This window comes from Salvelinus fontinalis, chromosome 1 (genome assembly GCF_029448725.1).
Source record: "Salvelinus fontinalis isolate EN_2023a chromosome 1, ASM2944872v1, whole genome shotgun sequence".
NCBI lineage: Eukaryota > Metazoa > Chordata > Actinopteri > Salmoniformes > Salmonidae > Salvelinus > Salvelinus fontinalis.
The window spans coordinates 22017017-22044361 of NC_074665.1; the positions used below are offsets into that span (position 1 = coordinate 22017017).

At 46.6% G+C, this 27345-nt stretch overlaps 1 protein-coding gene across 4 annotated transcripts in view; it reads left to right on the forward strand.

Annotated features, from left to right (window-relative positions):
* Positions 1–27345, forward strand: part of LOC129838058 (vesicle transport through interaction with t-SNAREs homolog 1A-like) — a 234886-nt gene that overhangs the window by 48997 nt on the left and 158544 nt on the right. For all 4 annotated transcript variants that reach the window (XM_055904776.1, XM_055904864.1, XM_055904946.1 and 1 more), the window contains one exon: positions 1462–1546. In XM_055904776.1, the coding sequence (XP_055760751.1) occupies positions 1462–1546 (85 nt within the window). The remainder of the gene's footprint in view (positions 1–1461; positions 1547–27345) is intronic.

Genomic DNA, 27345 nt, shown 5'->3' on the forward strand with positions numbered 1-27345 from the left:
TCACTTACAGATTATTTTAACATGACGATAGAAATGCTAATATTGAGCCTTTTGACTTTGTGCTAAAACGTTAGCATTCGGAAACAGTGCCAGGGAAACTAAACCACAGCACGGCTGTCATGCCTTGTCCATAGACTGTTTACATGTCAAGGAAACCAATATGTGATTTGGTAAGTTGGGTGAACTGTCCCTTTAATTTCTGAGTCACAAGATGCAGCATGATCTGACCTGGTCTTGGCTTACAAAGAATGGCCAGCAGTGAATGGAAGAACAACCATTTTGATACCTTTCAGAAAAAGAACGGCTCGCTATGGATGTCGCCCATGGAAGTCACAGATATTCTTGATGCCGAACGTGTCGGCCTATAACAGCTCCTACAACTATCTAGCTAGATACACGGAACATGGAAATGAAAAATGATCAAATTGCTCACTATGAAACACAAAGTACCTCGGTCGCCCTTTGGAACTTGAATACAGTATATCCTTTCAATGGGCAACCTTGTCATTCGTCGATACCTATGAATAAGTCAACGTGCGTGCGAGGCTTGAAATGCTGCTGTTCGATGTATTCTGTGACTGGAACTCATGGTTGTACGGGTTTACCGTAGTCTATATTAGGATTGTCTATTATGGGGAATGTCCAATACTGACTGGTGAGAGATTTGCTGTACATGTGCTGATGGCACAGGTATGCCGATTCTGTAAGCTGTGTCGTATCCTGTTGTTCTCAGTGTAGATCAGTGTCCATTTGTTTATGGTGTAAATATGTCACTGCTCAGTGTTTTTTAGGATTGCGTAGTACATGCTAGTGTTTCTTTGTGTGTGAATTGGCAGGATATGGTCATATGGTGTCCTCTGAGGCGTTAAACTGTCTCACCGACCATGTGCCACACCAGTAGAACTTTCTAGAAAGCAATACATGTCTTATGTTCCATAACCAAATACATTAGGAGAGTAAATGCGTTTGATTTCCACTTTAATGAGGGTTTTCTCCTTAATTCCAAAGCCATCACCTTGACAGTTATTTTTTTTCTTCTTCTTGAAAGCTGCAAATGATAATTTATTGCATCTCAATTAGCTCTTCACCCTCCCTCAACTCTGCCCTCCACGCTAAATGTGAAGTAATGAGTTGCAGAAGACTGAACGAGATGAGGTGGGGGACATCTCAATTATAAAATGAGAAGAACCTTCTGGTGCTTCTCATTTTAATATTGAGTAAGAATAGATACTTTATTGTCCATTTTGAAAACGTCTCAACAGTAACAACAACTAGAAATGCCAATATTTCACAGTCCACACCTCATGACAATTATTGGCTCTGGCCAGTGCTATTGCTGTTGTGGTCATAGTGTTGGTTTGTGTTTTGTGACCATGTTGAGATGTTTCTCCGAAACGCTTCCCAGCCCTCTCAATCATTATTTTTCTGTTTTCTCTCTTGTTTTTCTCCCATTTGTTTTAGAGAGCACATCTGTTGGACAACACAGAGAAGCTGGAAAGGTCATCTCGGAGGCTGGACGCAGGCTACCAGATAGCAGTGGAAACCGGTAAGCGTTCTGTTTGGTTGGGAAGGGGGCATTATGAAATTAGAGGTGGTGGTGGGGGGGTGTGTGATTGAGCGACAGCAGATTGTCTCGCTCTTATGCGGGTTGGAGAGAAAGACAATTTTATTTTTTTAAACAGCCGCCTTGACGACTGGTGACATTTTCAGGAGCACATCAAAGGTGAGCGAGGGAGAAAGAGGTGTACGGGCGACAGAGCGGGCTACGCTGCTCCTTGTTCGGCTCCCGGAAAAGCACACGCTCTTCTTCTCGCATGCATCTGTCTGGCTGTGAGTGAGAGGTGTTGTTGTTGCTCTACTGAAAATAAACATCATCAGCGTTTCCTCCGCTAGTTCTTCATTCAGAGAACCAATCAAAACACAATAAACATCACCAAATAAATCGGCCATCTAGAACAGAAAATCAGGTTTTATCCTCACTATCAAGGTTTGTTTTTATATTTTATAGAACGGAAAATGAGACTCATTTGGATTTGAAACCAGGTCTTTTATTTTCTGACATTATTGAGTCACAGTGTATTCCTTCGAGAGATATCAAAGCTCATTCTTGAAGTTTTAACTGGCTTTCGGTGGCTTCCGCTGTAGTTTTGAAAAGTTTCTTAATTTACACTATAATGGAGGGGTGGCACGTGTGTGTGACATCGACAGATTTAATAATTCAATTCGAGAAAGGGGTGCACAGACCACTGCCTTTTGATGTTCAGTAAGTAGAACTCACAAATTCAGAAATACAATCTGCATTCTCTGCTTAAAAATGTTGTTTCATATGATTCTCCGATGATCTCCGAGACTTATACTATTCCTGTTTTCACCGTGTCGAATTCTGCGGCAGCCCATATTTTGATTCCATTCAGTCATATCTTTCAGTCGAATGGCTCGTTTTGATGTTTTGTCACGCCCGTTGGTTGGTGTTAAAGAAATGTGCTGTGGTCTAACCGCGTTCTCTACCTCCTGGGTCCCAGTCCTTTCCACAGTAAAGGCTAGCAGCGCGCCCTCTGACCCCTCGTCGCCAGTGGCCATCTCATCCGCTCTGTGTGTGCGGCTAACTGAGAACAATGTCTGTTTATCAATGCCCCTGGTCCCACACACACTGCTCAGATCCACACCAGCAGTGGGGTGTTTGCGGTTTGGTGGGGTATGAGCTTTTGCCCCATTGTATTTAATCCCCTGACGTCCCCGGCCCTCCGCTCAGATGCACAACCTCAAACAACGAACGGTCAGGGAGGACCAACGCTCAGAACACAACTAGGTAGCAACAGAACAGACACGTTGGGAACTCTGTCAGACTACTAACAACAGAAAAGCTCCAGTATGTAGAGGACCCAGACACACACAGAATATATGCACTGAGAGCCCAAACATTGACAAGCGTCATCCATCCAAGTGGTTTGTGAATTGAAAAACTCCCTTTCTAGGGAGTTTTTCCTAGCCACCGTGCTTCTACACCTGCATTCTAGCTGTTTGGGGTTTTAGGCTGGGTTTCTGTACAGCACTTCGAGATATTATCTGATGTACGAAGGGCTATATAAAATAAAATTGATTGATTGATTGAAGTGGGCGACTGACCCCTTTTTGTTCAGTTTTCCGGCATCCAGTCACGTTGTGAACCAATCCTGCTTCACCACCCTATGCTGCATATTTACATCAGTGGACAATCACACCACCACAACACATGATCAAATACTGTGGAGCAATTCAGATTCTTTTAAAAATCTTTTTGTGTTTCATTGTTTTTCAGTGGGGAGAATTGTACAAACACTCAATTCACCTGTTTGACTGAGTAAATGGCTCATTCAGTTATCTCACTTTAAAACTAAAAGAGAATGATGATAATAATAATAACAAGAGTATGGCTTTTATTAATCAATCTGAAGCATAAATATTTCTAAATGTTAAATATGGCGGCAGGTAGCCTATCGGTTAAGAGTGTTGAGCCAGTAACCGAAAGGTCGCTGGTTCGAATCCTGAGCCGACTAAGTGAAAAATCTCTGTCCCCTTGAGCAAGGCCCTGTACCCGAATTTCTCCTGTAAGTCGCTCTGGATAAGAGCGTCTGCCAAATGACTAAAATGTCAAAGTAAATTGTTTTAGGATACACTTTGAAATGTTGAATGTTGGGGTGTATTGTCTACAAAGGGTTAAAGAATAATAATTTGTGCGTTGTGTTTGTCCAATCAACAACTCACTCTGATTGTAAATCGACTTTGTTACCAGAAACCTGAACTCTACTCAAGAGGCTAATAAAACCACTCTTAGTGAAGAACAGTTAATGAAGCTATTTCACAATAGTTCAAAGTTACCTTCCAAATCCACACAATATATAATTATGCCCCATACAGTACGTACTATAATTGACCAATTCGGAGTAAGAAATATATTTTTTAAGAAGGTTTCTCTTTTCTTTCAAAGAGAGAAATCCTGAACAAAGGAAGAGGGAAAGATGGAGCTCCTGCTTGGCATCGATAACATTCCACTTAATGACCACAAATCACAAAAAGCCAGTGTACCATGAGGTCACTTTATAAAAGAAGAAGAGGTCCTCTCAGTTTTTCGAGATGGTGAATCTTAGCAGAATATAATTTCTCTCTTTCTCTCTCTCTCTTTCAATTTAAGGGCTCTATTGGCATGGGAAAGATAATTAACAGTAAACATTACACTCACAAAAGTTCCAGAAGAAGAAAGACATTTCAAATGTCATATGATGTGCCAATAGTTAAAGTACGAAAGGGAACATAAATAAACAAAAATATAGGTTGTATTTACAATGGTGTTTCTTCTTCACTGTTTGCCCTTTTCTTGTGGCAACAGGTCACAAATCTTGCTGCTGTAATGGCACACTGTGGTATTTCACCCAATAGATATGGGAGTTTATCAAAATTGGGTCTGTGTAATCTGAGGGAAATAAGTGTCTCTAATATGGTCATACATTGGGCAGGAGGTTAGGAAGTGCAGCTCAGTTTCCACCTCATTTTGTGGGCAGTGTGCACATAGCCTGTCTTCTCTTGAGAGCGAGGTCTGCCTACGACGGCCTTTCTCAATAGTAAGGCTATGCTTACTGAGTCTGTACATAGTCAAAGCTTTCCTTAAGTTTGGGTCAGTCACAGTGGTCAGGTAGCCAGTGTGTACTCTCTGTTTAGGGCCAGATAACACAAAAAAACACAGCAAACTAGAATGTTAATTCTTTCCTATGTGTCAAGTAATTATCTCTTAGTTTTCTCATGATTTGGTTGGGTCTAATTGTGTTGCTCTGTGGGGTGTATTTGTGTTTGTGAACAGAGCCCCAGGATCAGCTTGCTTAGGAGGCTCTTCTCCAGGTTCATCTCTCTGTAGGTGATGGCTTTGTTATGGAAGGTTTGGGAGTTGCTTCCTTTTAGGTGGTTGTAAAATTTGACGTCTCTTTTCTGGATTTTGATAATCAGCGGGAATCGGCCTCATTCTGCATTATTTGGTGTTTTACGATGTACACTGAGGATATTTTTGTGTTTGTCCCATTTTGTGAATTATTGGTTGGTGGGCGGATCTCAGACCTCACAACCATAAAGGGAAATGGGTTCTATAACTGATTCAAGTATTTTTAGCCAGATCCTAATTATGTCGAATTTGATGTTCCTTTTGATGGCGTAGAAGGCCCTTCTTGCCTTGTCTCACACATCATTCACAGCTTTGTGGAAGTTACCTGTGGCGCTGATGTTTAGGCTGAGGTATGTATAGTTTTTGTGTGCTCTAGGGCAACAGTGTCTAGATGAAATGTGTATTTGTGGTCCTGGAAACTGGACCTTTTTTGAGACTTTACTGAGATTTACTGTCAGGTCCCAGGTCTGACAGAATCTGTGCCGAAGATCTAGGTGCTGCTGTAGGCCCTCCTTGGTTGGTGACAGAATCACCAAATCATCAACGAACAGTAGACATTTGACTTCAGATTCTAGTAGGGTGAGGCCGGGTGCTGCAGTCTGTTCTAGTGTCCTCGCCAATTTGTTGATATATATGTTGAAGAGGGTGGGGCTTAAGCTGCATCCCTGTCTTACCCCATGGCCCTGTGGAAAGAAGTCTCTCGCTCTTTGAGATGGTAAATCTTCACAGAATATAATTTTAGAATTTTAGCTCAGTTTTCTTCTGTCGCTCTTTCTCTCCTACTCTCTCTTTCTTTCTCTCTCTTTTTCTCTCTCTCTCTTTTTCTCTCTCTCTCTTTCTCTCTCTCTCTCTCTCTCTCTCTCTCTCTCTCTCTCTCTCTCTCTCTCTCTCTCTCTCTCTCTCTCTCTCTCTCTCTCTCTCTCTCTCTCTCTCTCTCTCTCTCTCTCTCTCTCTCTCTCTCTTTTTCTCTCTCTCTTTTTCTCTCTCTCTCTTTTTCTCTCTCTCTCTTTTTCTCTCTCTCTCTTTCTCTTTTTCTCTTTCTCTCTCTCTCTTTCTCTCTCTCTCTCTCTCTCTCTCTCTCTCTCTCTCTCTCTCTCTCTCTCTCTCTCTCTCTCTCTTTCTCTTTCTTTCTTTCTTTCTTTCTTTCTCTCATATTTAGCAACGCGCAGGCTTGCCAGGAGCACTGAAGGCCCTTTGAGGGATATTGAGAGGGCTCTGTGGACATGCCGGGGTATTTATCACACGCACCCTTAAGAACCAGCCTCTGTTTGTCTCATAAATAAAGTATAGAACTTCATTAGAGGAGGGCGCTGACTTAAGAGGCACGAATGAACATGCAGACACGAGGGCTAGCCTGTTAAAGTACAGGAGGAGGGCATGTAGTCAGCCAATTTAACAGCATTTGCATCAGGGGTGTCTGCAAGCCCTCAATGGGAGGAGGCCAGACTGACTCCAAATCATAGAGGTGTCAGATTCTGATTTGACTTTGTGAAGCTGTGAGAGGGGTCTGATTGGGCATGTTTAGAGATCGATGGCATGTCAGATGAAACATTCAATATGTACTGACGAGTTGTCTCCCCTTGATTAGAATCAGTTGGAGAGGTAAAGGGTGGAGTTGTGTTTACTGAGGGGCGTTTAAGACAGTATACTGGCTTCGTTTGAAGGACAAACACATGTACATATCTATACACTACACGTGCATATTCAATTGATAATTGACCTAATAAAGAATCTAGGAAAGAATAATTTGAGAAATGAAAGAAGGATACCGTTAGACTGTTTTGAACTTTCGATCCTCCTGGGAGTGTTCTGTATATCCTGCACCTGTGTACATTTGTTGGATGGAACACTTTTGTTTTGAAGTAATTTACATTTCCCCCAAAATTCTACTAACCCTGAGTGATCTCTAGTCATTGTGCTAACGCTAGTTAGCATTCCCTCCAGAAACGACCTTCATTCAAACTGCAAGCAGAGACAGAGATACAGTACATTTGACTCTGGGTATGTAGAAGGGGGGAAAAAATGGTATTGCCAAAAATCTCAAACTATCCCTTTAACCCAATCAGTCCCACCGTAACGCTGGCGCGTTTGTTTGGGCTTCTAACCCTTTTTAAACAGTGTGTTTGCGCTACAGACTTGTGGGTTGTACTATTTGATTTGTCTAGTTCTTCTGCATCCGTAGATGCCAACTGTTTGTCTGTGTTATTAACGGAGGCTGAGCTGGAGCGGTGTTTGTGAGATAAGGGTGGGTCTTGAAGGAGCCCGGGGCGGGGTCGTTTTATAGAAATGTATGTAGTCCAAATGGTTTGAGCTACTAACTATTAAAAGCTATTAAAAGACTCTCACGAACACATGTTTTGCAAATTTTTTCAATATTTGTAATACAGATTTTTTAAAACCTTTTTATTTAACTAGGCAAGTCAGTTAAGAACAAGTTCTTATTTACAATGATGGCCAAACCCGGACGACACTGGGCCAGTTGTGCGCCGCCCTAAGGGACTCCCAATCACGGCCAGGTTGTGATACAGCCTGGAATCGAACCAGGTTGTCTGTAGTGATTCCTCTAGCACTGAGATGCAGTGCCTTAGACCGCTGTGACGCTCACAAGCAACATGGGAGTCCTTAGAAGTTAAAGGGTTCTTCTATATAGAAGATTATTGGAAATCCCAGGACATAGTGTATAATACTGTAAAAAGCTCACTTAGTTGCTGTCCAAAACTCCACACAATTGTCACTGAATATTGATTTCCCACCAAGCAAACAATTTCTGTACTTACAGCAATCATATAAATTCATTTTTATCAGGTTTTTGCTTTGGTGGACCTTTATTTTTTTAATTGACATTTGTAAATACAACTGACAGGGTTAAGGAGCCACTTTTGGACATAACAGAGAATAAACAGAGGGCTCTAATCTTGGCTCTTTTCCTCTTTAAAGCTCAGCAGTCAAACAAACAACAACGTCGTCAAAAAAGACATCTCTGCATTTTCAAGGGGCCAGCGATGAGGCCAAGATAGCTCCTCAGCTCATGGCCCCGGTGATGGGGCCCCAGATCGATGGGGGAAAATGAAAACAGACCATTAGGGATTGATTTCAGCCCTGTTTAGATAAGCTGAGAGGGTCGGGGCCTGACCCCTGGGGGCCTCTCGGCAGCCAAAGTTCACGCTGTGCCAGGTAGAGAACAGCACTGCAGGCCATCAATTTTATTAGCACAGAGATAAGCTGATTAGACCTTGTCAATCAAAGGTGCCAATGACTCAATCGACAGCCCTTTCTTCCCCTCCCTCCCACCCTCTCTTTTTTTGTGATAAATCATTGAAGCGACCAACAATGTGGTAGGCAGATATCATGGGCTAAGCATAAGCAGCCCTGCCGTTGTCACCAAGGCAGACGCGCAAGGACCCTGTGATAAGGTGACGACTATATTAGAGTACGTCAATTTGTTTATAGGGCGGTTTTGATTCCCAACTGCAGCGGTATTAAAAGCTAGGGGGAGAGAGGGAGGGAGGGAGGGAGAGAGCGTCGTCATCGAACACGGCTCTAAGCGTCAGAGCACGGGGTGTCAGGACACGGAGAAATAAATAGATGATCGGATGAAAAAAGAAATATGTTTTGTGAACCTAAACTCCTCGGCTACCGTTTGAAGCAGAGCATGGCTTTGAGCCTTGCTGTGAGTCCATGGATGCTGGAGTGCCCCCAGAACATGGCACACGCTTGTCCCCGGCTCACACTCCATCTCTTCCTTTCCATCTTAGTCTTTCTATTTTCACTCTTAATTTCTCCCCGCTCTGTCTTCAGATCAGAATTCATCGTTCTTTTGGTGTTTAGCCACCAAAGTGATGCTTGCGCTTCAAATCCTTGTGGCTAAGCATCTAGTAAATGACATAACAAGCTATATTTAGCAATACCTAGAAGTATTTTTAGGATCTGGCTTTTAATAAAGATTTTTTTCTTGTTTTCTTCTCGTGATTCGAAACACATTTATAGCCCATGTTGACTGGTTTTCGTGCTATTAGGTAACAGAAGACAAAATAAAAAATACAAACCTGAAATTATATCTGTCAATGTCATTTAGCATCATTATATCATATCTAGCTCTTGGGCAAATGAAACAAAGAAAAATAAATCTAGTGGTAACTGGCCAAAATAGATGTTCCATTTTTTACTTCATAAGGAACAAAAGTATATAATGTATTAGTTAGTCACAAAATATGTTGCTATAGTTTGAATAACTTCATTTGTATAATTGTTGTTTACGTGGTCCTCTTTGTCTCTAGCTTTGGCCTGCATATCATTGTATGGAGAAAGCGCTTCATAGGAGTTAGTTGTTGTATTTACCCAAATATTTGCTCTTAATTAATTTTGTATCATATCCAAAATACAGAAATACAAGTTTATGCAAGAAGCAGTTCATTTATAAATTGATTAATGCAATGTATTTACATAATTTACAAAGACATTGTGAAGATCCCTTTCTTAGGAATGTTGGTTCTTTGTACACTTCTGCTTCAGTTGATTCACTCTGTGGCAGAGTGTAATTGAATATTTCAGTATGTTCTTATTCATTTGTCTTTTATAAGGACAGTTTGCTAAAGTGGATTTCCTGAAGGTATAGCATATTAAATAACTTCAGTTTTTTTTGTAGTCTGATCAAATCTGAAAGCTGTGTTGTTTCAAAAAGAATAGGAGGTTATTTGATAATGGTTTGATTCATGGCCCTGAGAGCTGGGACTTAAATATTTCACAGCTTGAGTTTGCAGTTATGCACGAAGGAGGCCTTTTTATGAAATATATTTTCGTGGGAAATGTATGTCTTTTGTATCAAGGAAGTAAGAAATATACACACATATAGCCCAAAACTGTATTTACAAATGATACGCCTTAACGTATAGCCTAACATTTTGCTTTCACTAAATCTACCCACGGGCGAGCTGTTTATCGGTAAACCCCCCGGCGGATGAAAGGCCTCGTAATAATGATTTTTTCTCTCCTAATCGGGCCTTGTCAGCGAGGCGTCTTATCATGAAGAGGAAAATGACACCGATCCTATCGAAGAGCCCGAGTCCGGGTTTGCGGCGTGTGCCCCCCCCCCCGGCCGCGGCCTTGCCATATCTAGCGCCGCCACAAACGGCGGGCGCCGCTTTTTTCATGTGGACTTCAAAAACGACGCGAGTCATTAAAATTTGCACCCGCGTTTGGCTGCCGGGATCAGCCACTCCAGAGAGAAAATGCGATGTGGGAAGAGGAGACTCGCTAAATGTGCTAATTCCATCCTCACATGTTTACGGCTTAATTTTAATCGGTTTGAGGGGGGAAACTATTGGGGGGGGGCTATGAGAAAGCTTCACATTGCAATAAATTGCCATTATCTTGGACACCCTAGGACTCAGCTGTTCCATGGATTTAGGGGTCTACTGGCAACAGTGTTTATTGTGGCACACAAAAAAAGTGTTTACGCTTGAACTGTGCTAGCTAAGGCGCAATCGCTGGTTTCAGCCTGCACAGACAAAGGCCCCGACCTGACACAATGGCCAGCCTGCATACAGACCCCTCAATGCAAGAGCTCAACCAACAGACTCGAGAGAGTGTGTGGGGTTCATCTGCGCATTCGCTTGTCTGTCTGTGAGTCCGCAGGTGTTTGTCGCAAGAATCCGACTTGCGATGTTAGCTCAAGTTAAGTGGACTCATTTGGTGGCGGCCGTATCAGAATGAAGCTCGTGAGATGTTTGTGAGAAATAAAAGTGACCAGTTGCCATAGATAGTCCACAGAAATGTGAAGAGAATACTTTCTGCTTCAGTTAGAGTTCCATTAGCACTGCTAGCATAGCATCCTGTTAGCAGCCGGTTTTGTCTGCACAGTGGACGCTAAGAGCTAACGGGGATCAACGGTGTTAGGAGAAAGCGGTGGATCTGCAGTAATCAGACCTTAAGTAGAATGATTAGCTTCAACAAAGAGCAGGCTTTCTCTCAGCATAACTAGTCTTGACGTAATTATTAGCCGAGAAAGCTCAGACTGGAAGGCAGGACAGACCTCTGAGCATTTTCTGCTTCGTTCGCGGCGTTGCAATAGTACAGAAGGCAACATTACAAGATTAATAATGAAGTCCATTGGAAGGTCAACAAATCATCCATTGGATTGAAATGTCTTAAATTATGTAAACATGAATACCACAATGTTTAAAGACACATTTTGATCAATGTTTAAATTAACAATGCACATTTCTGTTACTTTTGAATAGTTCCATTACAATTTATAAAAGTATAAAAACTGTTTTCATATATATTTTTTCTCCAGAAAATTTGATTCCTAATACAGCAATATTTTTCATTATTACATTGATATTAATGATAAGGCCACTTAAACAAACAAAAATGATTTGATGAAAAAAAATCAACCGTGCTGATAATTCACCTTACGATTAATTATTGTTAGTAAACATGTTAGATATATTGTAGTAATTGTTAGTAAACATGTTAGATATGTAGTAGTAATTGTTAGTAAACATGTTAGATATATATAGTGGTAATTGTTAGTAAACATGTTAGATATATTGTAGTAATTGTTAGTAAACATGTTAGATATATATATAGTGGTAATTGTTAGTAAACATGCTAGATATAGTAGTAATTGTTAGTAAACATGTTAGATATATTGTGGTAATTGTTAGTAAACATGTTAGATATGTAGTAGTAATTGTTAGTAAACATGTTAGATATATATATATATATATATATATATAGTGGTAATTGTTAGTAAACATGCTAGATATATCGTAGTAATTGTTAATAAACATGCTAGATATATCGTAGTAATTGTTAGTAAACATGTTACATATATCGTAGTAATTGTTAGTAAACATGCCAGATATAGTAGTAATTGTTAGTAAACATGTTAGATATATCGTAGTAATTGTTAGTAAACATGCTAGATATAGTAGTAATTGTTAGTAAACATGTTAGATATATCTTAGTAATTGTTAGTAAACATGTTAGATATGTAGTAGTAATTGCTTATAATGAAGCCTTATCTCAAAGTATCAGCAAAGCACATTTCAAATGGTAGAACTATGTTATTTGCTGCTATTTTGAGGTTACAACCACTATAAAGACACCTCCCTGTACGCACAACAGAAAGTGCAACGCTGACCTCTGAGTGATACGGAGAGAGAGAGAGAGAAGGGGAGAGAGAGAGAAGGGGAGAGAAAGTGAGAGGACTCAGAAAACAACTGGGATGAGCAGGGTTGCGTTTTAAAGAAAGTCTTTCAGAAGGAAATGGGAGACAAAAGTGAGGACTCGGGGCCCCCATGGGCGCTTTAAAGACTTGCTACATCTGACGTGCTAAAATATTAAAAAAGAGACGTGGGGGGGAGAGAAATGAAGTAAAGGAGAGTCAGAGCGGGAGAAGTGTGCCACCTCGTCACCCGGGACCCGGATCAGAAATATTAGTCCTGTGATGCCAGTGACACATTGATGACAGACAGTAGATTGATGCTAGTCAAAACAGTGGAAAAGAGAAAAATGTATAATTACGCAGGGTGGGGGCGGTTGGTGAGAGTTTTGGGGAGTAAGAGATGGGGTAAGGACAGAGAGATGCAGTGCGATCAGCATATTGATACGTGTCGTTGTGTACACCAGTGGATGTAGGTCAGTGAAGAGCATCATAGCTCTGTGATGGGGAACCAATACACTTCACTTTAGTCTAGCAGTTTTCATGTGTGTTTGTTGCATGTGAAGGCTAGTAAGTAGTCATGTGTTCTTGGTGGCTGGGTGTTAGAGCAGAGACCAGGGCTATATTATGTTATTAACCCCTCTCCATATATTTATATATATATATGTATATATCACACACACATACTTTACACACGCTATCCCTCAGAAACACATTATTAGGCTTCTCCGTCTGTCCCCTCTGTTTGCTCTCTCCTGGTCGCCCTGAGGAGCGGCTCCCCACGCTTCCCCCCTCGGCCCCTCAAAAGAGTTTCCTCCTCGGCAGCCCCGTGCCCACGGACAGGACGCCCGCGCGTTTAGCACGCCCGGGGAACATGAAACGGCCCGACCCGGGATGTCAGCTGGTCGTCCCATCTGCCAGTCAGTAGGACAGCAAGGCTTTTGTCTTGGGGGGGAATGGAGATGAGTAGAGCGAGGGGGTGGGGGGGGTGTTGACCACAGCCACCACAACCGTGTGTTTAGTTGAGATGGGGATAGTGAAATGAGAGCAGAGGGCTGGACACTAGACTCGCAATATATGAATAGTGAGATGGGGTTTTTTTTTGCGTCAAATTCTTGTGTTGGAATAGGATTACATTGTCTTTATGGCTGTATGTTTCTGGCCCTATACTGTATGAAGAACAGTAGAATGTCAGCTGCTGTAGTTGTGATCAACACACCAACAAATGTGTTCCAGTTTGAGCCCTTAGTTCTTTGTCATATGTGCATGTGCATACCATAAACGACACTTTCTGAGGGACGTAGATGTGTGGAAAAGATCGTCCTACAGAATACAGTAACTTAATTGGTCTCAATCCAAATATGACTTTGCCTTTTTATGTAAATCACAGTTGGAACTCTAGTCTGATATGAATTTTAAGTTGCAGAACTTCGGTCTGTTCCTTTCTTCCTCCCGTTAAAGAACATAACCTTGGCAGTGCAAACAGTTTGACTCTCCCATAGTAATGAACCTGCCTCGTGTGAGTGGATGGATGGCTGGCTCTGCATAGGGAGATTTTCATGTTTGCATTCTGCTGTACGGCAGATAGGCCGCGCCCTTGAGCCACCGTATGAGGTACTGTAAGCCTGGGTGATTCTCCCTCTGCAGAAGGTGACTACAGGACCTACACACACACACACGGACACAGTTGAAAGTATTTGGACCGAAAAGAGTTCCTGAAAAGAAGCAAGAGGCAACTCGCAAGCACTGGCCATGTATTTATCACAGAGTTTTTGTTTTGTTGTCGTGCCTTCTGAGAATATCAGTGTGGTTTTTTCTCTCTTCTATTTGCCCTCAGTTAAATTCCCAGATTTTTTTTCCCCCAGTGTGTTATCAATCTTGTTCTGTCATTATTTCTTGTCAAATCAGTATATCACAGAGAAAGAATGAACAATGAAGTCTGTACTCACATTTGTCAGTCATCCAACGTAATCCCTGGTAGGGCTGCTGAACTGTATTCAAACACCTTCACCTGTTAGGAGAGCTCTGGGAAGCTCTATGTAAGGAATATACTGCCAGGGTTGGGGTCAATTCCATTTCAATTCCAGTCAATTCAGAAAGTAAACCAAATTCCAATTCAACATTTTCCTAATTGAAGATAATTGGTACTTCTGTGTACTTCCTGACTTGAAATGGAATTGACCCCATTTACCTACATCACAGTATTCCTTTAAGTGCACAATTTGTTTTTGTTTTTAAAATATTTTTTCAATTATTCAACAACAGAACAATACAACACAGCAAGAGTAAGTACTACGATAAAAGGTACATCAACCCTTCCCACCCCCCAAAATAAATTAAAACAAAATACAAATAATAAATGAGTTTAAATTAGAATAGTAATAATACTAATGACTAAATAAGGCAAATGAAAAGAGATACCAGCACATACACAAAGCAATAGAATTACAGAGAGACGGTAGCTACATCATTCTACATGGATCTACAAGCTCACATCCACCAACCTCAATGGACGTGTTTCCATATAGACCAAGGAAGGGTTGCCATATTTTCACAAAGTGGTCAAATTTATTTCTTAAAGCATAGGTAAACTTCTCGAAGGACACAAATATCCCAAACAATACCCCTGATTTCCCAAAACAATAGCAGTTTTATATTGCCTAACGTTAAGAAATGTGATGTGCAGGATGATGGCAGTTGAGCAAGGTTGTTTATATGGCAGTTGAACAAGGTTATTTATATGGCAGTTGAGCCAGGTTGTTTATATGGCAGTTGAGCAAGGTTGTTTATATGGCAGTTGAGCAAGGTTGTTTATATGGCAGTTGAGCAAGGTTGTTTATATGGCAGTTGAGCCAGGTTGTTTATATGGCAGTTGAGCCAGGTTGTTTATATGGCAGTTGAGCCAGGTTGTTTATATGGCAGTTGAGCCAGGTTGTTTATATGGCAGTTGAGCAAGGTTGTTTATATGGCAGTTGAGCAAGGTTGTTTATATGGCAGTTGAGCCAGGTTGTTTATATGGCAGTTGAGCCAGGTTGTTTATATGGCAGTTGAGACAGGTTGTTTATTTGGCAGTTGAGACAGGTTGTTTATATGGCAGTTGAGCCAGGTTGTTTATATGGCAGTTGAACAAGGTTGTTTATATGGCAGTTGAGCAAGGTTGTTTATATGGCAGTTGAGCAAGGTTCTTTATATGGCAGTTGAGCCAGGTTGTTTATATGGCAGTTGAGCCAGGTTGTTTATATGGCAGTTGAGCAAGGTTGTTTATATGGCAGTTGAGCCAGATTGTTTATATGGCAGTTGAGCAAGGTCGTTTATATGGGAGTTGAGCCAGGTTGTTTATATGGCAGTTGAGCCAGGTTGTTTATATGGGAGTTGAACAAGGTTGTTTATATGGGAGTTGAGCCAGGTTGTTTATATGGCAGTTGAGCCAGGTTGTTTATATGGCAGTTGAGCCAGGTTGTTTATATGGCAGTTGAGCCAGGTTGTTTATATGGCAGTTGAACAAGGTTGTTTATATGGCAGTTGAGCAAGGTTGTTTATATGGCAGTTGAGCCAGGTTGTTTATATGGCAGTTGAGCAAGGTTGTTTATATGGCAGTTGAGACAGGTTGTTTATATGGCAGTTTCTAGCACAGAGGTTGAAGCATTTCTTGCTCTCGTTCTCTAGCAACCAAACATTTTTATTTTATTAACACGTCAGACAATATCACAATATCATTTTGTCCTAAATGCATCTAATTGTTTTTAGGCATTTATGCAACACAATTCAAGAATACAAAAACAAGACCATGCCAGTCAATGTTAATACAATTAGCTGATTCATACCATTTTCCCAGACCTCTCCCCTCATTAATAGTTTTGGGGAAACATATTCGCTCAATTTGAAAACACTTTTGAAAGGCTCCACTTGGTAGAACTGCAGGTTGACTTGGATTGTTGTCCTTGTGCTTTTTTCTGATTATTTTCATGGAAATCATTTTAATACAAAAGAGCCCTTAACCTTTGTTTTCAGACAGACATCCCAGACATATTAATTTCCCAGAACTTGTTGTCATTGTGCAGGGCTAGAATTGACTATTTTTCTGTTTGCGGATCATAGCATTGAACTCATATCGCTAATAGGAATTAGTTCATTAAGAAAATGTTTGTCTGGAAAAAGCTATGTCTATTTTTTGTATATATTTTTATTTGTTAATTTATTGTGTATGTTTAAAACATTTTTTAACCCTTTTTCTCCCCAATTTCGATGTATCCAATTGGTAGTTACGGTCTTGCCTCATCGCTGCAACTCCCGTACGGACTCGGGAGAGGCGAAGGTTGAGAGCCATGCGTCCTCCGAAACCAAACCGCACTGCTTCTTTAAAACAACGCCCACTTAACCCGGAAGCCAGCTGCACCAATGTGTCGGAGGAAACACCGTACACCTGGCGACCGTGTCAGCGTGCACTGCTCCCGGCCCGCCACAGGAGTCGCTAGTGCGCTATGGAACAAAGACATCCCTGCTGGCCAAGCTCTCCCCTAACCCGGACGACGCCTTGGCCAATTGTGCGCCCCGCCCCCCCATGGGTCTCCCGGTCATGGCCTACAGTGACAGAGCCTGGACTCGAACCCAGAATCTCTAGTGGCACAGCTAGCACTGCTTAGACCTCTGCACCACTTGGGGGACCACTATGTTTTTTAACCATAAAACTCTCAGGAGAGTTGGACAAGGTCAGTTGAGTCATTAGTAAGACTAACAAAGGTTGCAAGTTGAAATTTCCTGTAGTGTTAACATTATATAGGCATCTTTCAGTCATTGGTCATCGTTGACATTCAGAGCGTGGTAGTGTGCGTGGCCTACGGTGCTGTCTCCAAAATAGTTTCAAGACCGTCTTGGCCGCAGAGACAAAATGTTTGTTTTTAAAGCTAATTTCCTGCAGTGCTACACATTTTGTCATTGGGCTGAGAGAGTGAACTGCAGTTTTAAAGCTAACTTCCTGCAATTCTACACATTTTGCCATTGGGCTGAGATAAAGAATTTGAGTTTTAAAGCTAATTTACTTCAATTCTACACATTTTCTCTTGGTGCTTAGAGAACATTTGCATTTTTAAAGCTACTTTCCTGCAATTCTATATTACAAATTCATGGGGCTGAGAGACAGAATTGCAGTTTTAAAGCAAATTTCCTGCAATTCTACACATTTTTTCATGGCTTATGCTGTGTTATGCTTTCTCAGTGACTCGAGCATTATAACAAAGTCGATGAGGGCCCCATAGATTCTCCCTGCCTGTCTAGTTTTTAAATTTGGTGGTTGTTAGTTCTCGAAGATGATCTTATTTAACAATATGCAGCTCCATTATATTTTCTACACACTTTCTATCTGGTTTTAGTCGTTTACACGGAAAAAACATGTCTTTTTTTAATCATGTTTTGGGGAGTGGCATCCCGCCGCTGCTAAATAAATATAGGAGAAGCACTGAGCTTGCTGTGTAGACTGACTGAAAGAAAGGTGGAATGCTAATTGTAACAGCTTACTTAATGCATACTGTAATCGTTAGTGTTTCTGAATTCAGTCATGTGGAGGCGGGAGATGTGTGTTTGTCTTCTTTACAATAAGTAGATTCCAGGATCCCTTCTTTCATGCAGTGGTAAGCTCGTTTGCTAAAACACACACACACACACACACACACACACACACACACACACACACACACACACACACACACACACACACACACACACACACACACACAATGGGACAGGTGATGATTAAGATGCTAGACATATGGAGATGCTGTGTGTTGTTCTGGTGGTGTTTTGAACGCATGTCTGCTCCCCAGTCTCGACAGGTTCACCCTCCTCTCCAGGGGAAGCCTTCACTTGTAATTTACACGGTGACATTGTGAAATGGCAATGACAACAATGGATTCACCATCATACCTTTAACAATATAGATGCAGGTAACTGAACATGCTGAGATATAGGAACTTGATCTGTGATATACAGTACATTTGATCGCGGTCAGCATTTTCTTCCAGTGTCCCCCCCCCCCCCCACTGGAGCCGTTGAGTCTCCTGGTGATATTGTCGTGATTTTATTCCATGTCAATTATAGGTTATTCTCTACCCCATTTTGTAGAAGAAGAAGAAAATAACATGTTAGTCTTGGTTGCAGGGTAAGGAAATGGCATAATTGACTTTGATGGTATCAATTTGACCTCCTCAAACTTCGCCAATGGAAGTTCAATTGGAGTTCAGAGGTCCTCAGTAGGTAAGGACACTCATTTAGGACATTTTTATATAAACATGCTTATATAAAGACTTCAACGTTCTTGTTTTGCCTTTGTATGTTAGTTAGCCAGAACCATTGAAATCCGCTGAGACCCAAGTGCTCAATTTACTTGGTCAGTTGGGAGGCCATGTGTGTCTGTATCCACATCGGGAAATGGCAACACTGCAGCCTCTGCCGTTCCCATCTGCCACTGCCAGCTTGTTTTAAACTGATTTTAAATGTCAGCATATAACCCAAATCAGAAGGTGCCAGTGCAACCTGTTGGAAGTTGGCCTGTTACAAGCCAATGCAATATTTCGATCTGCTTAGCATCCACATTTCACACACAGTCAAGCCAAGTAGGAAGTCTGTTGACCCATGTTGTACACAGTAGAACCCAAAGCCGTTCTGCAACTTCATTAGTCTATGGCAGTTTATGTACTGTAGAGAGGTCCTGTGATACACTGCAGGTTTGGTAGAATTCAGTGCATATGTGCATCCCCTGTAACATCCCTGTAAACACTCAAATGGGCAACGTTCCCTGGCTAATGCCAATTAGGTAGATGTAGAGTGGCCGGGCCATGTGTCATGGGCCACCTGGATTTTTTTGGGCCAAACAAGAGGCCTGTGTCTGTCTGGAGCCCTAGTCTCCTGTCCACCCGGGGCTGCAGAGCGACCGACAGAAGGTGCCTCCTCAGAACTCGCACCTGAGCTCAGCTCGCTCCCAGCCTGGGACTGGCCTAACCTTTCCCTCCTTCCTTCCTTCTTTCCCTCCATCCATCCATCCATCCACTGTCATCTTTCAGCATCTTTACAGTCTCTCCATCACTTCCTCCCCCTTCTCTCTCCATTTCTACCTCCATGACTAAACTCGTCCCCTCTCTCTCCCCCATCTCTCTCTCTCCCCCCGTCTCTCTCTCTTCCCCCCATCCCCCCCGTCTCTCTCTCTCTCTCTCTCTCCCCCCATCCCCCCCCGTCTCTCTCTCTCTCTCCTCCATCCCCCCTGTCTCTCTCTCTCTCTCTCCCCCATCCCCCCGTCTCTCTCTCTCTCTCTCTCCCCCATCCCCCCGTCTCTCTCTATCTCCCCCCATCCCCCCCGTCTCTCTCTATCTCCCCCCATCCCCCCCGTCTCTCTCTCTCTCCCCGTCTCTCTCTCTCTCTCCCCGTCTCTCTCTCTCTCCCCCCATCCCCCCGTCTCGCTCTCTCTCTCCCCCATCCCCCATCTCTCTATCCCCCATCCCCCATCTCTCTCTTCCCCCCATCCCCCCGTCTCGCTCTCTCTCCCCCGTCTCGCTCTCTCTCCCCCGTCTCGCTCTCTCTCCCCCGTCTCGCTCTCTCTCCCCCGTCTCGCTCTCTCACTCCCCCCGTCTCGCTCTCTCACTCCCCCCGTCTCGCTCTCTCACTCCCCCCGTCTCGCTCTCTCACTCCCCCCGTCTCTCTCTCTCTCCCCCCGTCTCGCTCTCTCTCTCCCCCCGTCTCGCTCTCTCTCTCCCCCCGTCTCGCTCTCTCTCTCCCCCCGTCTCGCTCTCTCTCTCCCCCGTCTCGCTCTCTCTCTCCCCCCGTCTCGCTCTCTCTCCCCCCGTCTCGCTCTCTCTCCCCCCGTCTCGCTCTCTCTCTCCCCCCGTCTCGCTCTCTCTCTCCCCCCGTCTCTCTCTATCTCCCCCCGTCTCTCTCTCTCCCCCCATCCCCCCCGTCTCTCTCTCTCCCCCCATCCCCCCCGTCTCTCTCTATCTCCCCCCATCCCCCCCGTCTCTCTCTCTCTCCCCGTCTCTCTCTCTCTCTCCCCGTCTCTCTCTCTCTCCCCCCATCCCCCGTCTCGCTCTCTCTCTCCCCCATCCCCCATCTCTCTATCCCCCATCCCCCATCTCTCTCTTCCCCCCATCCCCCCGTCTCGCTCCCCCGTCTCGCTCTCTCTCTCTCCCCCGTCTCGCTCTCTCTCTCTCCCCCGTCTCGCTCTCTCACTCCCCCCGTCTCTCTCTATCTCCCCCATCCCCCCCGTCTCTCTCTATCTCCCCCCATCCCCCCCGTCTCTCTCTCTCTCCCCGTCTCTCTCTCTCTCTCCCCGTCTCTCTCTCTCTCCCCCCATCCCCCCGTCTCGCTCTCTCTCTCCCCCATCCCCCATCTCTCTATCCCCCATCCCCCATCTCTCTCTTCCCCCCATCCCCCCGTCTCGCTCTCTCTCCCCCGTCTCGCTCTCTCTCCCCCGTCTCGCTCTCTCTCCCCCGTCTCGCTCTCTCTCCCCCGTCTCGCTCTCTCTCCCCCGTCTCGCTCTCTCACTCCCCCCGTCTCGCTCTCTCACTCCCCCCGTCTCGCTCTCTCTCTCCCCCCGTCTCGCTCTCTCTCTCCCCCCGTCTCGCTCTCTCTCTCCCCCGTCTCGCTCTCTCTCTCCCCCGTCTCGCTCTCTCTCTCCCCCCGTCTCGCTCTCTCTCTCCCCCCGTCTCGCTCTCTCTCTCCCCCCGTCTCGCTCTCTCTCCCCCCGTCTCGCTCTCTCTCCCCCCGTCTCGCTCTCTCTCTCCCCCCGTCTCGCTCTCTCTCTCCCCCCGTCTCTCTCTATCTCCCCCCGTCTCTCTCTCTCCCCCCATCCCCCCCGTCTCTCTCTATCTCCCCCCATCCCCCCCGTCTCTCTCTCTCTCCCCGTCTCTCTCTCTCTCTCCCCGTCTCTCTCTCTCTCCCCCCATCCCCCCGTCTCGCTCTCTCTCTCCCCCATCCCCCATCTCTCTATCCCCCATCCCCCATCTCTCTCTTCCCCCCATCCCCCCGTCTCGCTCCCCCGTCTCGCTCTCTCTCTCTCCCCCGTCTCGCTCTCTCTCTCTCCCCCGTCTCGCTCTCTCACTCCCCCCGTCTCGCTCTCTCACTCCCCCCGTCTCGCTCTCTCACTCCCCCCGTCTCGCTCTCTCTCCCCCGTCTCGCTCTCTCTCTCCCCCCGTCTCGCTCTCTCTCCCCCCGTCTCGCTCTCTCTCTCCCCCGTCTCGCTCTCTCTCTCCCCCCGTCTCGCTCTCTCTCTCCCCCCGTCTCGCTCTCTCTCTCCCCCCGTCTCGCTCTCTCTCTCCCCCGTCTCGCTCTCTCTCTCCCCCCGTCTCGCTCTCTCTCCCCCCGTCTCGCTCTCTCTCTCCCCCCGTCTCGCTCTCTCTCTCCCCCCGTCTCGCTCTCTCTCCCCCCGTCTCGCTCTCTCTCTCCCCCCGTCTCGCTCTCTCTCCCCCCGTCTCTCTCTATCTCCCCCCGTCTCTCTCTCTCCCCCCATCCCCCCCGTCTCTCTCTATCTCCCCCCATCCCCCCCGTCTCTCTCTCTCTCTCCCCGTCTCTCTCTCTCTCTCCCCGTCTCTCTCTCTCTCCCCCCATCCCCCCGTCTCGCTCTCTCTCTCCCCCATCCCCCATCTCTATATCCCCCATCCCCCATCTCTCTCTTCCCCCCATCCCCCCGTCTCGCTCTCTCTCCCCCGTCTCGCTCTCTCTCCCCCGTCTCGCTCTCTCTCCCCCGTCTCGCTCTCTCTCTCCCCCCGTCTCGCTCTCTCACTCCCCCCGTCTCGCTCTCTCACTCCCCCCGTCTCTCTCTCACTCCCCCGTCTCTCTCTCTCTCCCCCCGTCTCGCTCTCTCTCTCCCCCCGTCTCGCTCTCTCTCTCCCCCTTCTCGCTCTCTCTCTCCCCCGTCTCGCTCTCTCTCCCCCGTCTCGCTCTCTCTCTCCCCCCGTCTCGCTCTCTCTCTCCCCCGTCTCGCTCTCTCTCTCCCCTCGTCTCGCTCTCTCTCTCCCCTCGTCTCGCTCTCTCTCTCCCCTCGTCTCGCTCTCTCTCTCCCCCCGTCTCGCTCTCTCTCTCCCCCCGTCTCGCTCTCTCTCTCCCCCCGTCTCGCTCTCTCTCTCCCCCGTCTCGCTCTCTCCTCCCCCCGTCTCGCTCTCTCTCTCCCCCCGTCTCGCTCTCTCTCTCCCCCCGTCTCGCTCTCTCTCTCCCCCCCGTCTCGCTCTCTCTCTCCCCCCCGTCTCGCTCTCTCTCTCCCCCCCGTCTCGCTCTCTCTCTCCCCCCGTCTCGCTCTCTCTCTCCCCCCCGTCTCGCTCTCTCTCTCCCCCCCGTCTCGCTCTCTCTCTCCCCCCCGTCTCGCTCTCTCTCTCCCCCCCGTCTCGCTCTCTCTCTCCCCCCCGTCTCGCTCTCTCTCTCCCCCCCGTCTCGCTCTCTCTCTCCCCCCCGTCTCGCTCTCTCTCCCCCCCGTCTCGCTCTCTCTCTCCCCCCGTCTCGCTCTCTCTCTCCCCCCCGTCTCGCTCTCTCTCTCCCCCCGTCTCGCTCTCTCTCTCCCCCCCGTCTCGCTCTCTCTCTCCCCCCCGTCTCGCTCTCTCTCTCCCCCCCGTCTCGCTCTCTCTCTCCCCCCCGTCTCGCTCTCTCTCTCCCCCCCGTCTCGCTCTCTCTCTCCCCCCCGTCTCGCTCTCTCTCTCTCCCCCCCGTCTCGCTCTCTCTCTCTCCCCCCCGTCTCGCTCTCTCTCTCCCCCCCGTCTCGCTCTCTCTCTCCCCCCCGTCTCGCTCTCTCTCTCCCCCCCGTCTCGCTCTCTCTCTCCCCCCCGTCTCGCTCTCTCTCTCCCCCCCGTCTCGCTCTCTCTCTCCCCCCCGTCTCGCTCTCTCTCTCCCCCCCGTCTCGCTCTCTCTCTCCCCCCCGTCTCGCTCTCTCTCTCCCCCCCGTCTCGCTCTCTCTCTCCCCCCCGTCTCGCTCTCTCTCTCCCCCCCGTCTCGCTCTCTCTCTCCCCCCCGTCTCGCTCTCTCTCTCCCCCCCGTCTCGCTCTCTCTCTCCCCCCCGTCTCGCTCTCTCTCTCCCCCCCGTCTCGCTCTCTCTCTCCCCCCCGTCTCGCTCTCTCTCTCCCCCCCGTCTCGCTCTCTCTCTCCCCCCCGTCTCGCTCTCTCTCTCCCCCCCGTCTCGCTCTCTCTCTCCCCCCCGTCTCGCTCTCTCTCTCCCCCCCGTCTCGCTCTCTCTCTCCCCCCCGTCTCGCTCTCTCTCTCCCCCCCGTCTCGCTCTCTCTCTCCCCCCCGTCTCGCTCTCTCTCTCCCCCCCGTCTCGCTCTCTCTCTCCCCCCCGTCTCGCTCTCTCTCTCCCCCCCGTCTCGCTCTCTCTCTCCCCCCCGTCTCGCTCTCTCTCTCCCCCCCGTCTCGCTCTCTCTCTCCCCCCCGTCTCGCTCTCTCTCTCCCCCCCGTCTCGCTCTCTCTCTCCCCCCCGTCTCGCTCTCCCCGTGTCTCGCTCTCTCTTTCCCCCGTCTCGCTCTCCCCGTGTTTCGCTCTCTCTTTCCCCCGTCTCGCTCTCTCTTTCCCCCGTCTCGCTCTCTCTCTCTCCCCCGTCTCGCTCTCTCTCTCACCCCCGTCTCGCTCTCTCTCTCCCCCCCGTCTCGCTCTCTCTCTCCCCCCCGTCTCGCTCTCTCTCTCCCCCCCGTCTCGCTCTTTCTCTCCCCCCCGTCTCGCTCTCTCTCTCCCCCCCGTCTCGCTCTCTCTCTCCCCCCCGTCACGCTCTCTCCCTCCCCCATCCCCCTGACTCTCTCTTTCCCTCCCCCATCCCCCCGTCTCTCTCTCTCTCTCTCTCTCTCTCCCCCCATCCCCCCCGACTCCCTCTCTCCCTCCCCCGACTCCCCCTGTCTCGCTCTCACCTGTCTCTCTCTACAGCCATGGCCTGGCCTACATTTACCTTTCTCTCACTCCGGACCCTTTTGATGTCCGTCACTTTACCACGTCCACAGATCATGTGTATGTTTCACAAACAGCATCTCATTCAATAATTAGCGTGTTGTCGTATATACATTTCACACACGGATATCTGTCCTGAACAAAAATATAAACGCAACGTGCAACAACTTCATTGATTTTACAGAGTTACATCATAAAGAAAATCAGTCAATTGAAATAAATAAATTAGGCCCTAATCTATGGATTTCACATGACTGGGCAGGAGTGCAGACTCACTCTGATTGGCTGGGCCTGGCTCTCAAGTGGATGGGCCTATGCCCTCCTAGGCCCACCCACTTGAGAGCCAGGCCCAGCCAATCAGAGTGAGTTCTTCCCCACGAAAGTGCTTTATCACAGAGAGAAATACTCCTCAGTTTCATCAGCTGTCTGGTGGCTTGTCTCTGAAGATCCCGCAGGTGAAGAAGCCGGATGTGGAGGTCCTGGGCTGGCGTGGTTACACGTGAGGCCGGTTGGACGTACTGCCAAATTCTCTAAAAGAACGTTGTAGGTAGCTTGTGGTAGAGAAACTAACATTCAATTCTCTTGCAACATCTCTGGTGGACATTCCTGCCGTCAGAATGCCAATTGCATGCTCCCTCAAAACTTGACATCTGTGGCATTTGTGTTGTGTGACAAAACTTTGATTATCTTGGCAAAGAGGAAATGCTCACTGACGGGGATGTAAACAAATTTGTGCACAAATTTTGAGAGAAATAAGTTTTTATGTGCATATGGACATTTCTGCCATCTTTTAACAACTTGAGACAAGGTTTGTTTCAGCAGTGTTTGGCTGTCTGCAGGCATCTTTTGTTATTTTGTATTAAAGTGACGGAGTGAGAAGCCGCGGAAGCAGCGTATATCTCTCACTGCGTGCTAGCGAGATGCTAATTCCGGTGCCTTGTTTACTGTGTTCAAATCAAACTTTATTTGTCACATGCGCCGAATACAACAAGTGTAGACTTTACCGTGAAGTGCTTACTTACAAGCACTTAACCAACAGTGCAGTTCAAGAAGAGTTAGGAATAACACAATAATGAAGCTATATACACGGGGCACCGGTACCTAGTCAGTGTGCGGGGATACAGGTTAGTTGAGGTGAAGGTGGGGGTGAAGTGACTATGCATAGATAATAAACAGCGAGTAGCAGCAGTGTACAAAAGGGAGGGGGTGGGTCAATGTAATTAGTCCGGTGGCCATTTTATTAATTGTTGAGCAGTCTTATGGCTTGGGGGTAGAAGCTGTTGCGCTGCCACAGCTGGGGTTGAAGGGAAACACGCAGCTGACTGCGTGTGTGTGATGTGTTTATCTCAGCTATCACACTTGATGAGGTTACATATTTATGTTTGATACGGTTAGATAGCTGTCAGACATCTCATTGCATTTCTGTCACCAAATGATTTGAACTGATTGATAGTTTCACTCATCTGTTGCTTTTGTCTGTTTATCATTCCTAATGATGCTAAAACTCTTAACAAGTGTTTGCAATACCTCTTTTCTTGCTTAACTATGCCTGGTCTTGTAAAGCCTGCCTATGCTAGCATTCTATTAGATTCTTCCCTCGGGGGCCTGTCTGGACAGAGTCAAACGGCTAGCCCCTCTGCTTCCTGCTGACAGGTTGAAAGTGTCTGTTAGCGACGATGCTAATTGATCCCAATTGGCTCTGCTTCTCAGGGTTTATAGCCAGGGCGGGCCCGAACCGGTGGTGACACCAGTTGCCTGGGTTCTGCCAACAATGACCGAATGACAGGATGTATCTCTCTATTACCTTTCATGTCCAATGTGATGCTAAGCCTACTGTGTAGCAGAGATGGAGGGGACACACTTCTGCCAAATGTTCTCGTAAATAGGGAAAGTTATCCCATAGGTTATGGAACGGTATGACACAAATTCTATAATAGTTTGAGAGAGACCTATGTCCACTTCCTCCTTTCACGTGCCATGTTTGACTGGGAAGTTAAAAGTGACTTTCTGCAATTAGCGTTTTCTGTAAAGTAGAATCCTCTGTCCACGTCAACATCATGGTCCATTTGACCTTAACTCTAATGGTTCCATTCGTTCTAATTAATCCTCTCTAACGCAATTCTACCGCTCTTGATATCGGTTGTGAGTTTCCCCATTTCATATTTAATCAATATAAAGAACATAGTTATTTCTCTCCCCTTTGTCTGTGGAAGCAAGACGTGGCCCATCCTCTGAAAAGGTTCTGGAAAGCGTTCTTTGCAAATACTTGTTTTTAAAACTGAAGTTGAAGTGACACTCCGCTCGGTTAATAGGGGAAATAACTGTTTTTTCTCACTCAGAGGCCACCAGAGGGGCTGACTAATTTCTCTATCAGCCTAATAGTGTATTAGTCCATTCTCCAAGATGTCTGAAACCGTAATTAGTGGCTTGCTTTGAGCCGGGCGGGCTGGGGCGGAGGGGGTGTGCGGGGGTGCAAGCGAGGGGGCTGCGACGGCGAGAAGAAAAAGGCCGTCCGTTTCATACTCTGATGGAGGTTATATTTTCTGTGACAACTGGACCAGAGTAATCAAAACGTGTTAATAATCCCTTCAAAGGGCTGGCGGCGCATCAGTGGAGCCTGAGTGAACGTGAATCCCCTGCGCTGGCTGCTCCTCCCACACTAGCCCTCCGTTTCTTCTTTCTCTCTCTCCTTCTCTCTCTATCTGTCCCCTTCCCTCCCTTTTATATCTCTCCCCTTTCTATCTGTTTGTCTCCTCTTTCACTTTCCCCGCTTTCTCTGCATCTGTCCCTTTCCCCTTCTCCCTCTCTCTATATCGTTCTCTCATTCTCACTGTAGACCTGAGCATCAATTACACAGCCTTTAGGACCAGAGAGGGCCCAAAACGACCAAGCACACACAACCCAGGCAATACGTACAGTTTGTCAAGTCATAGACTGTAAAAGATGTAACAACACTCGCACAGTGTAGTTGTGTTGCTTCCTGTCCATATTGAGGGACCAGCCTCGTCTTTGCTCTGACCGTCCCCGCCGTGCTGCAGTACAGCCAGAGCCCAGGAGAGGGTATTGGACAACACCCTGGGGTCCAGGCTGAAACCCTTCTCTAGCTGTTGGATCTTTTGGGCCATTCAGGCTATTTCCAGTGGTGTAGGATGAAGTTGCCTGTAGACACTGACCTATGGTTAGTTTTAGGGTGTTTTTCTCCGTTTTTGGAGACCGAATCGTTTGGAGAATAGTTTCCTCATGAACCTGAATCCGAAGTGAATTATAAGAACAATTTGATATAAATCAAAGCAAATACTGTCTAGAGACTTAGCCTAATGCCTGGAGACAGAAGTACTTAGTGTGTTCACTTAAATATGCAAAGAAATGC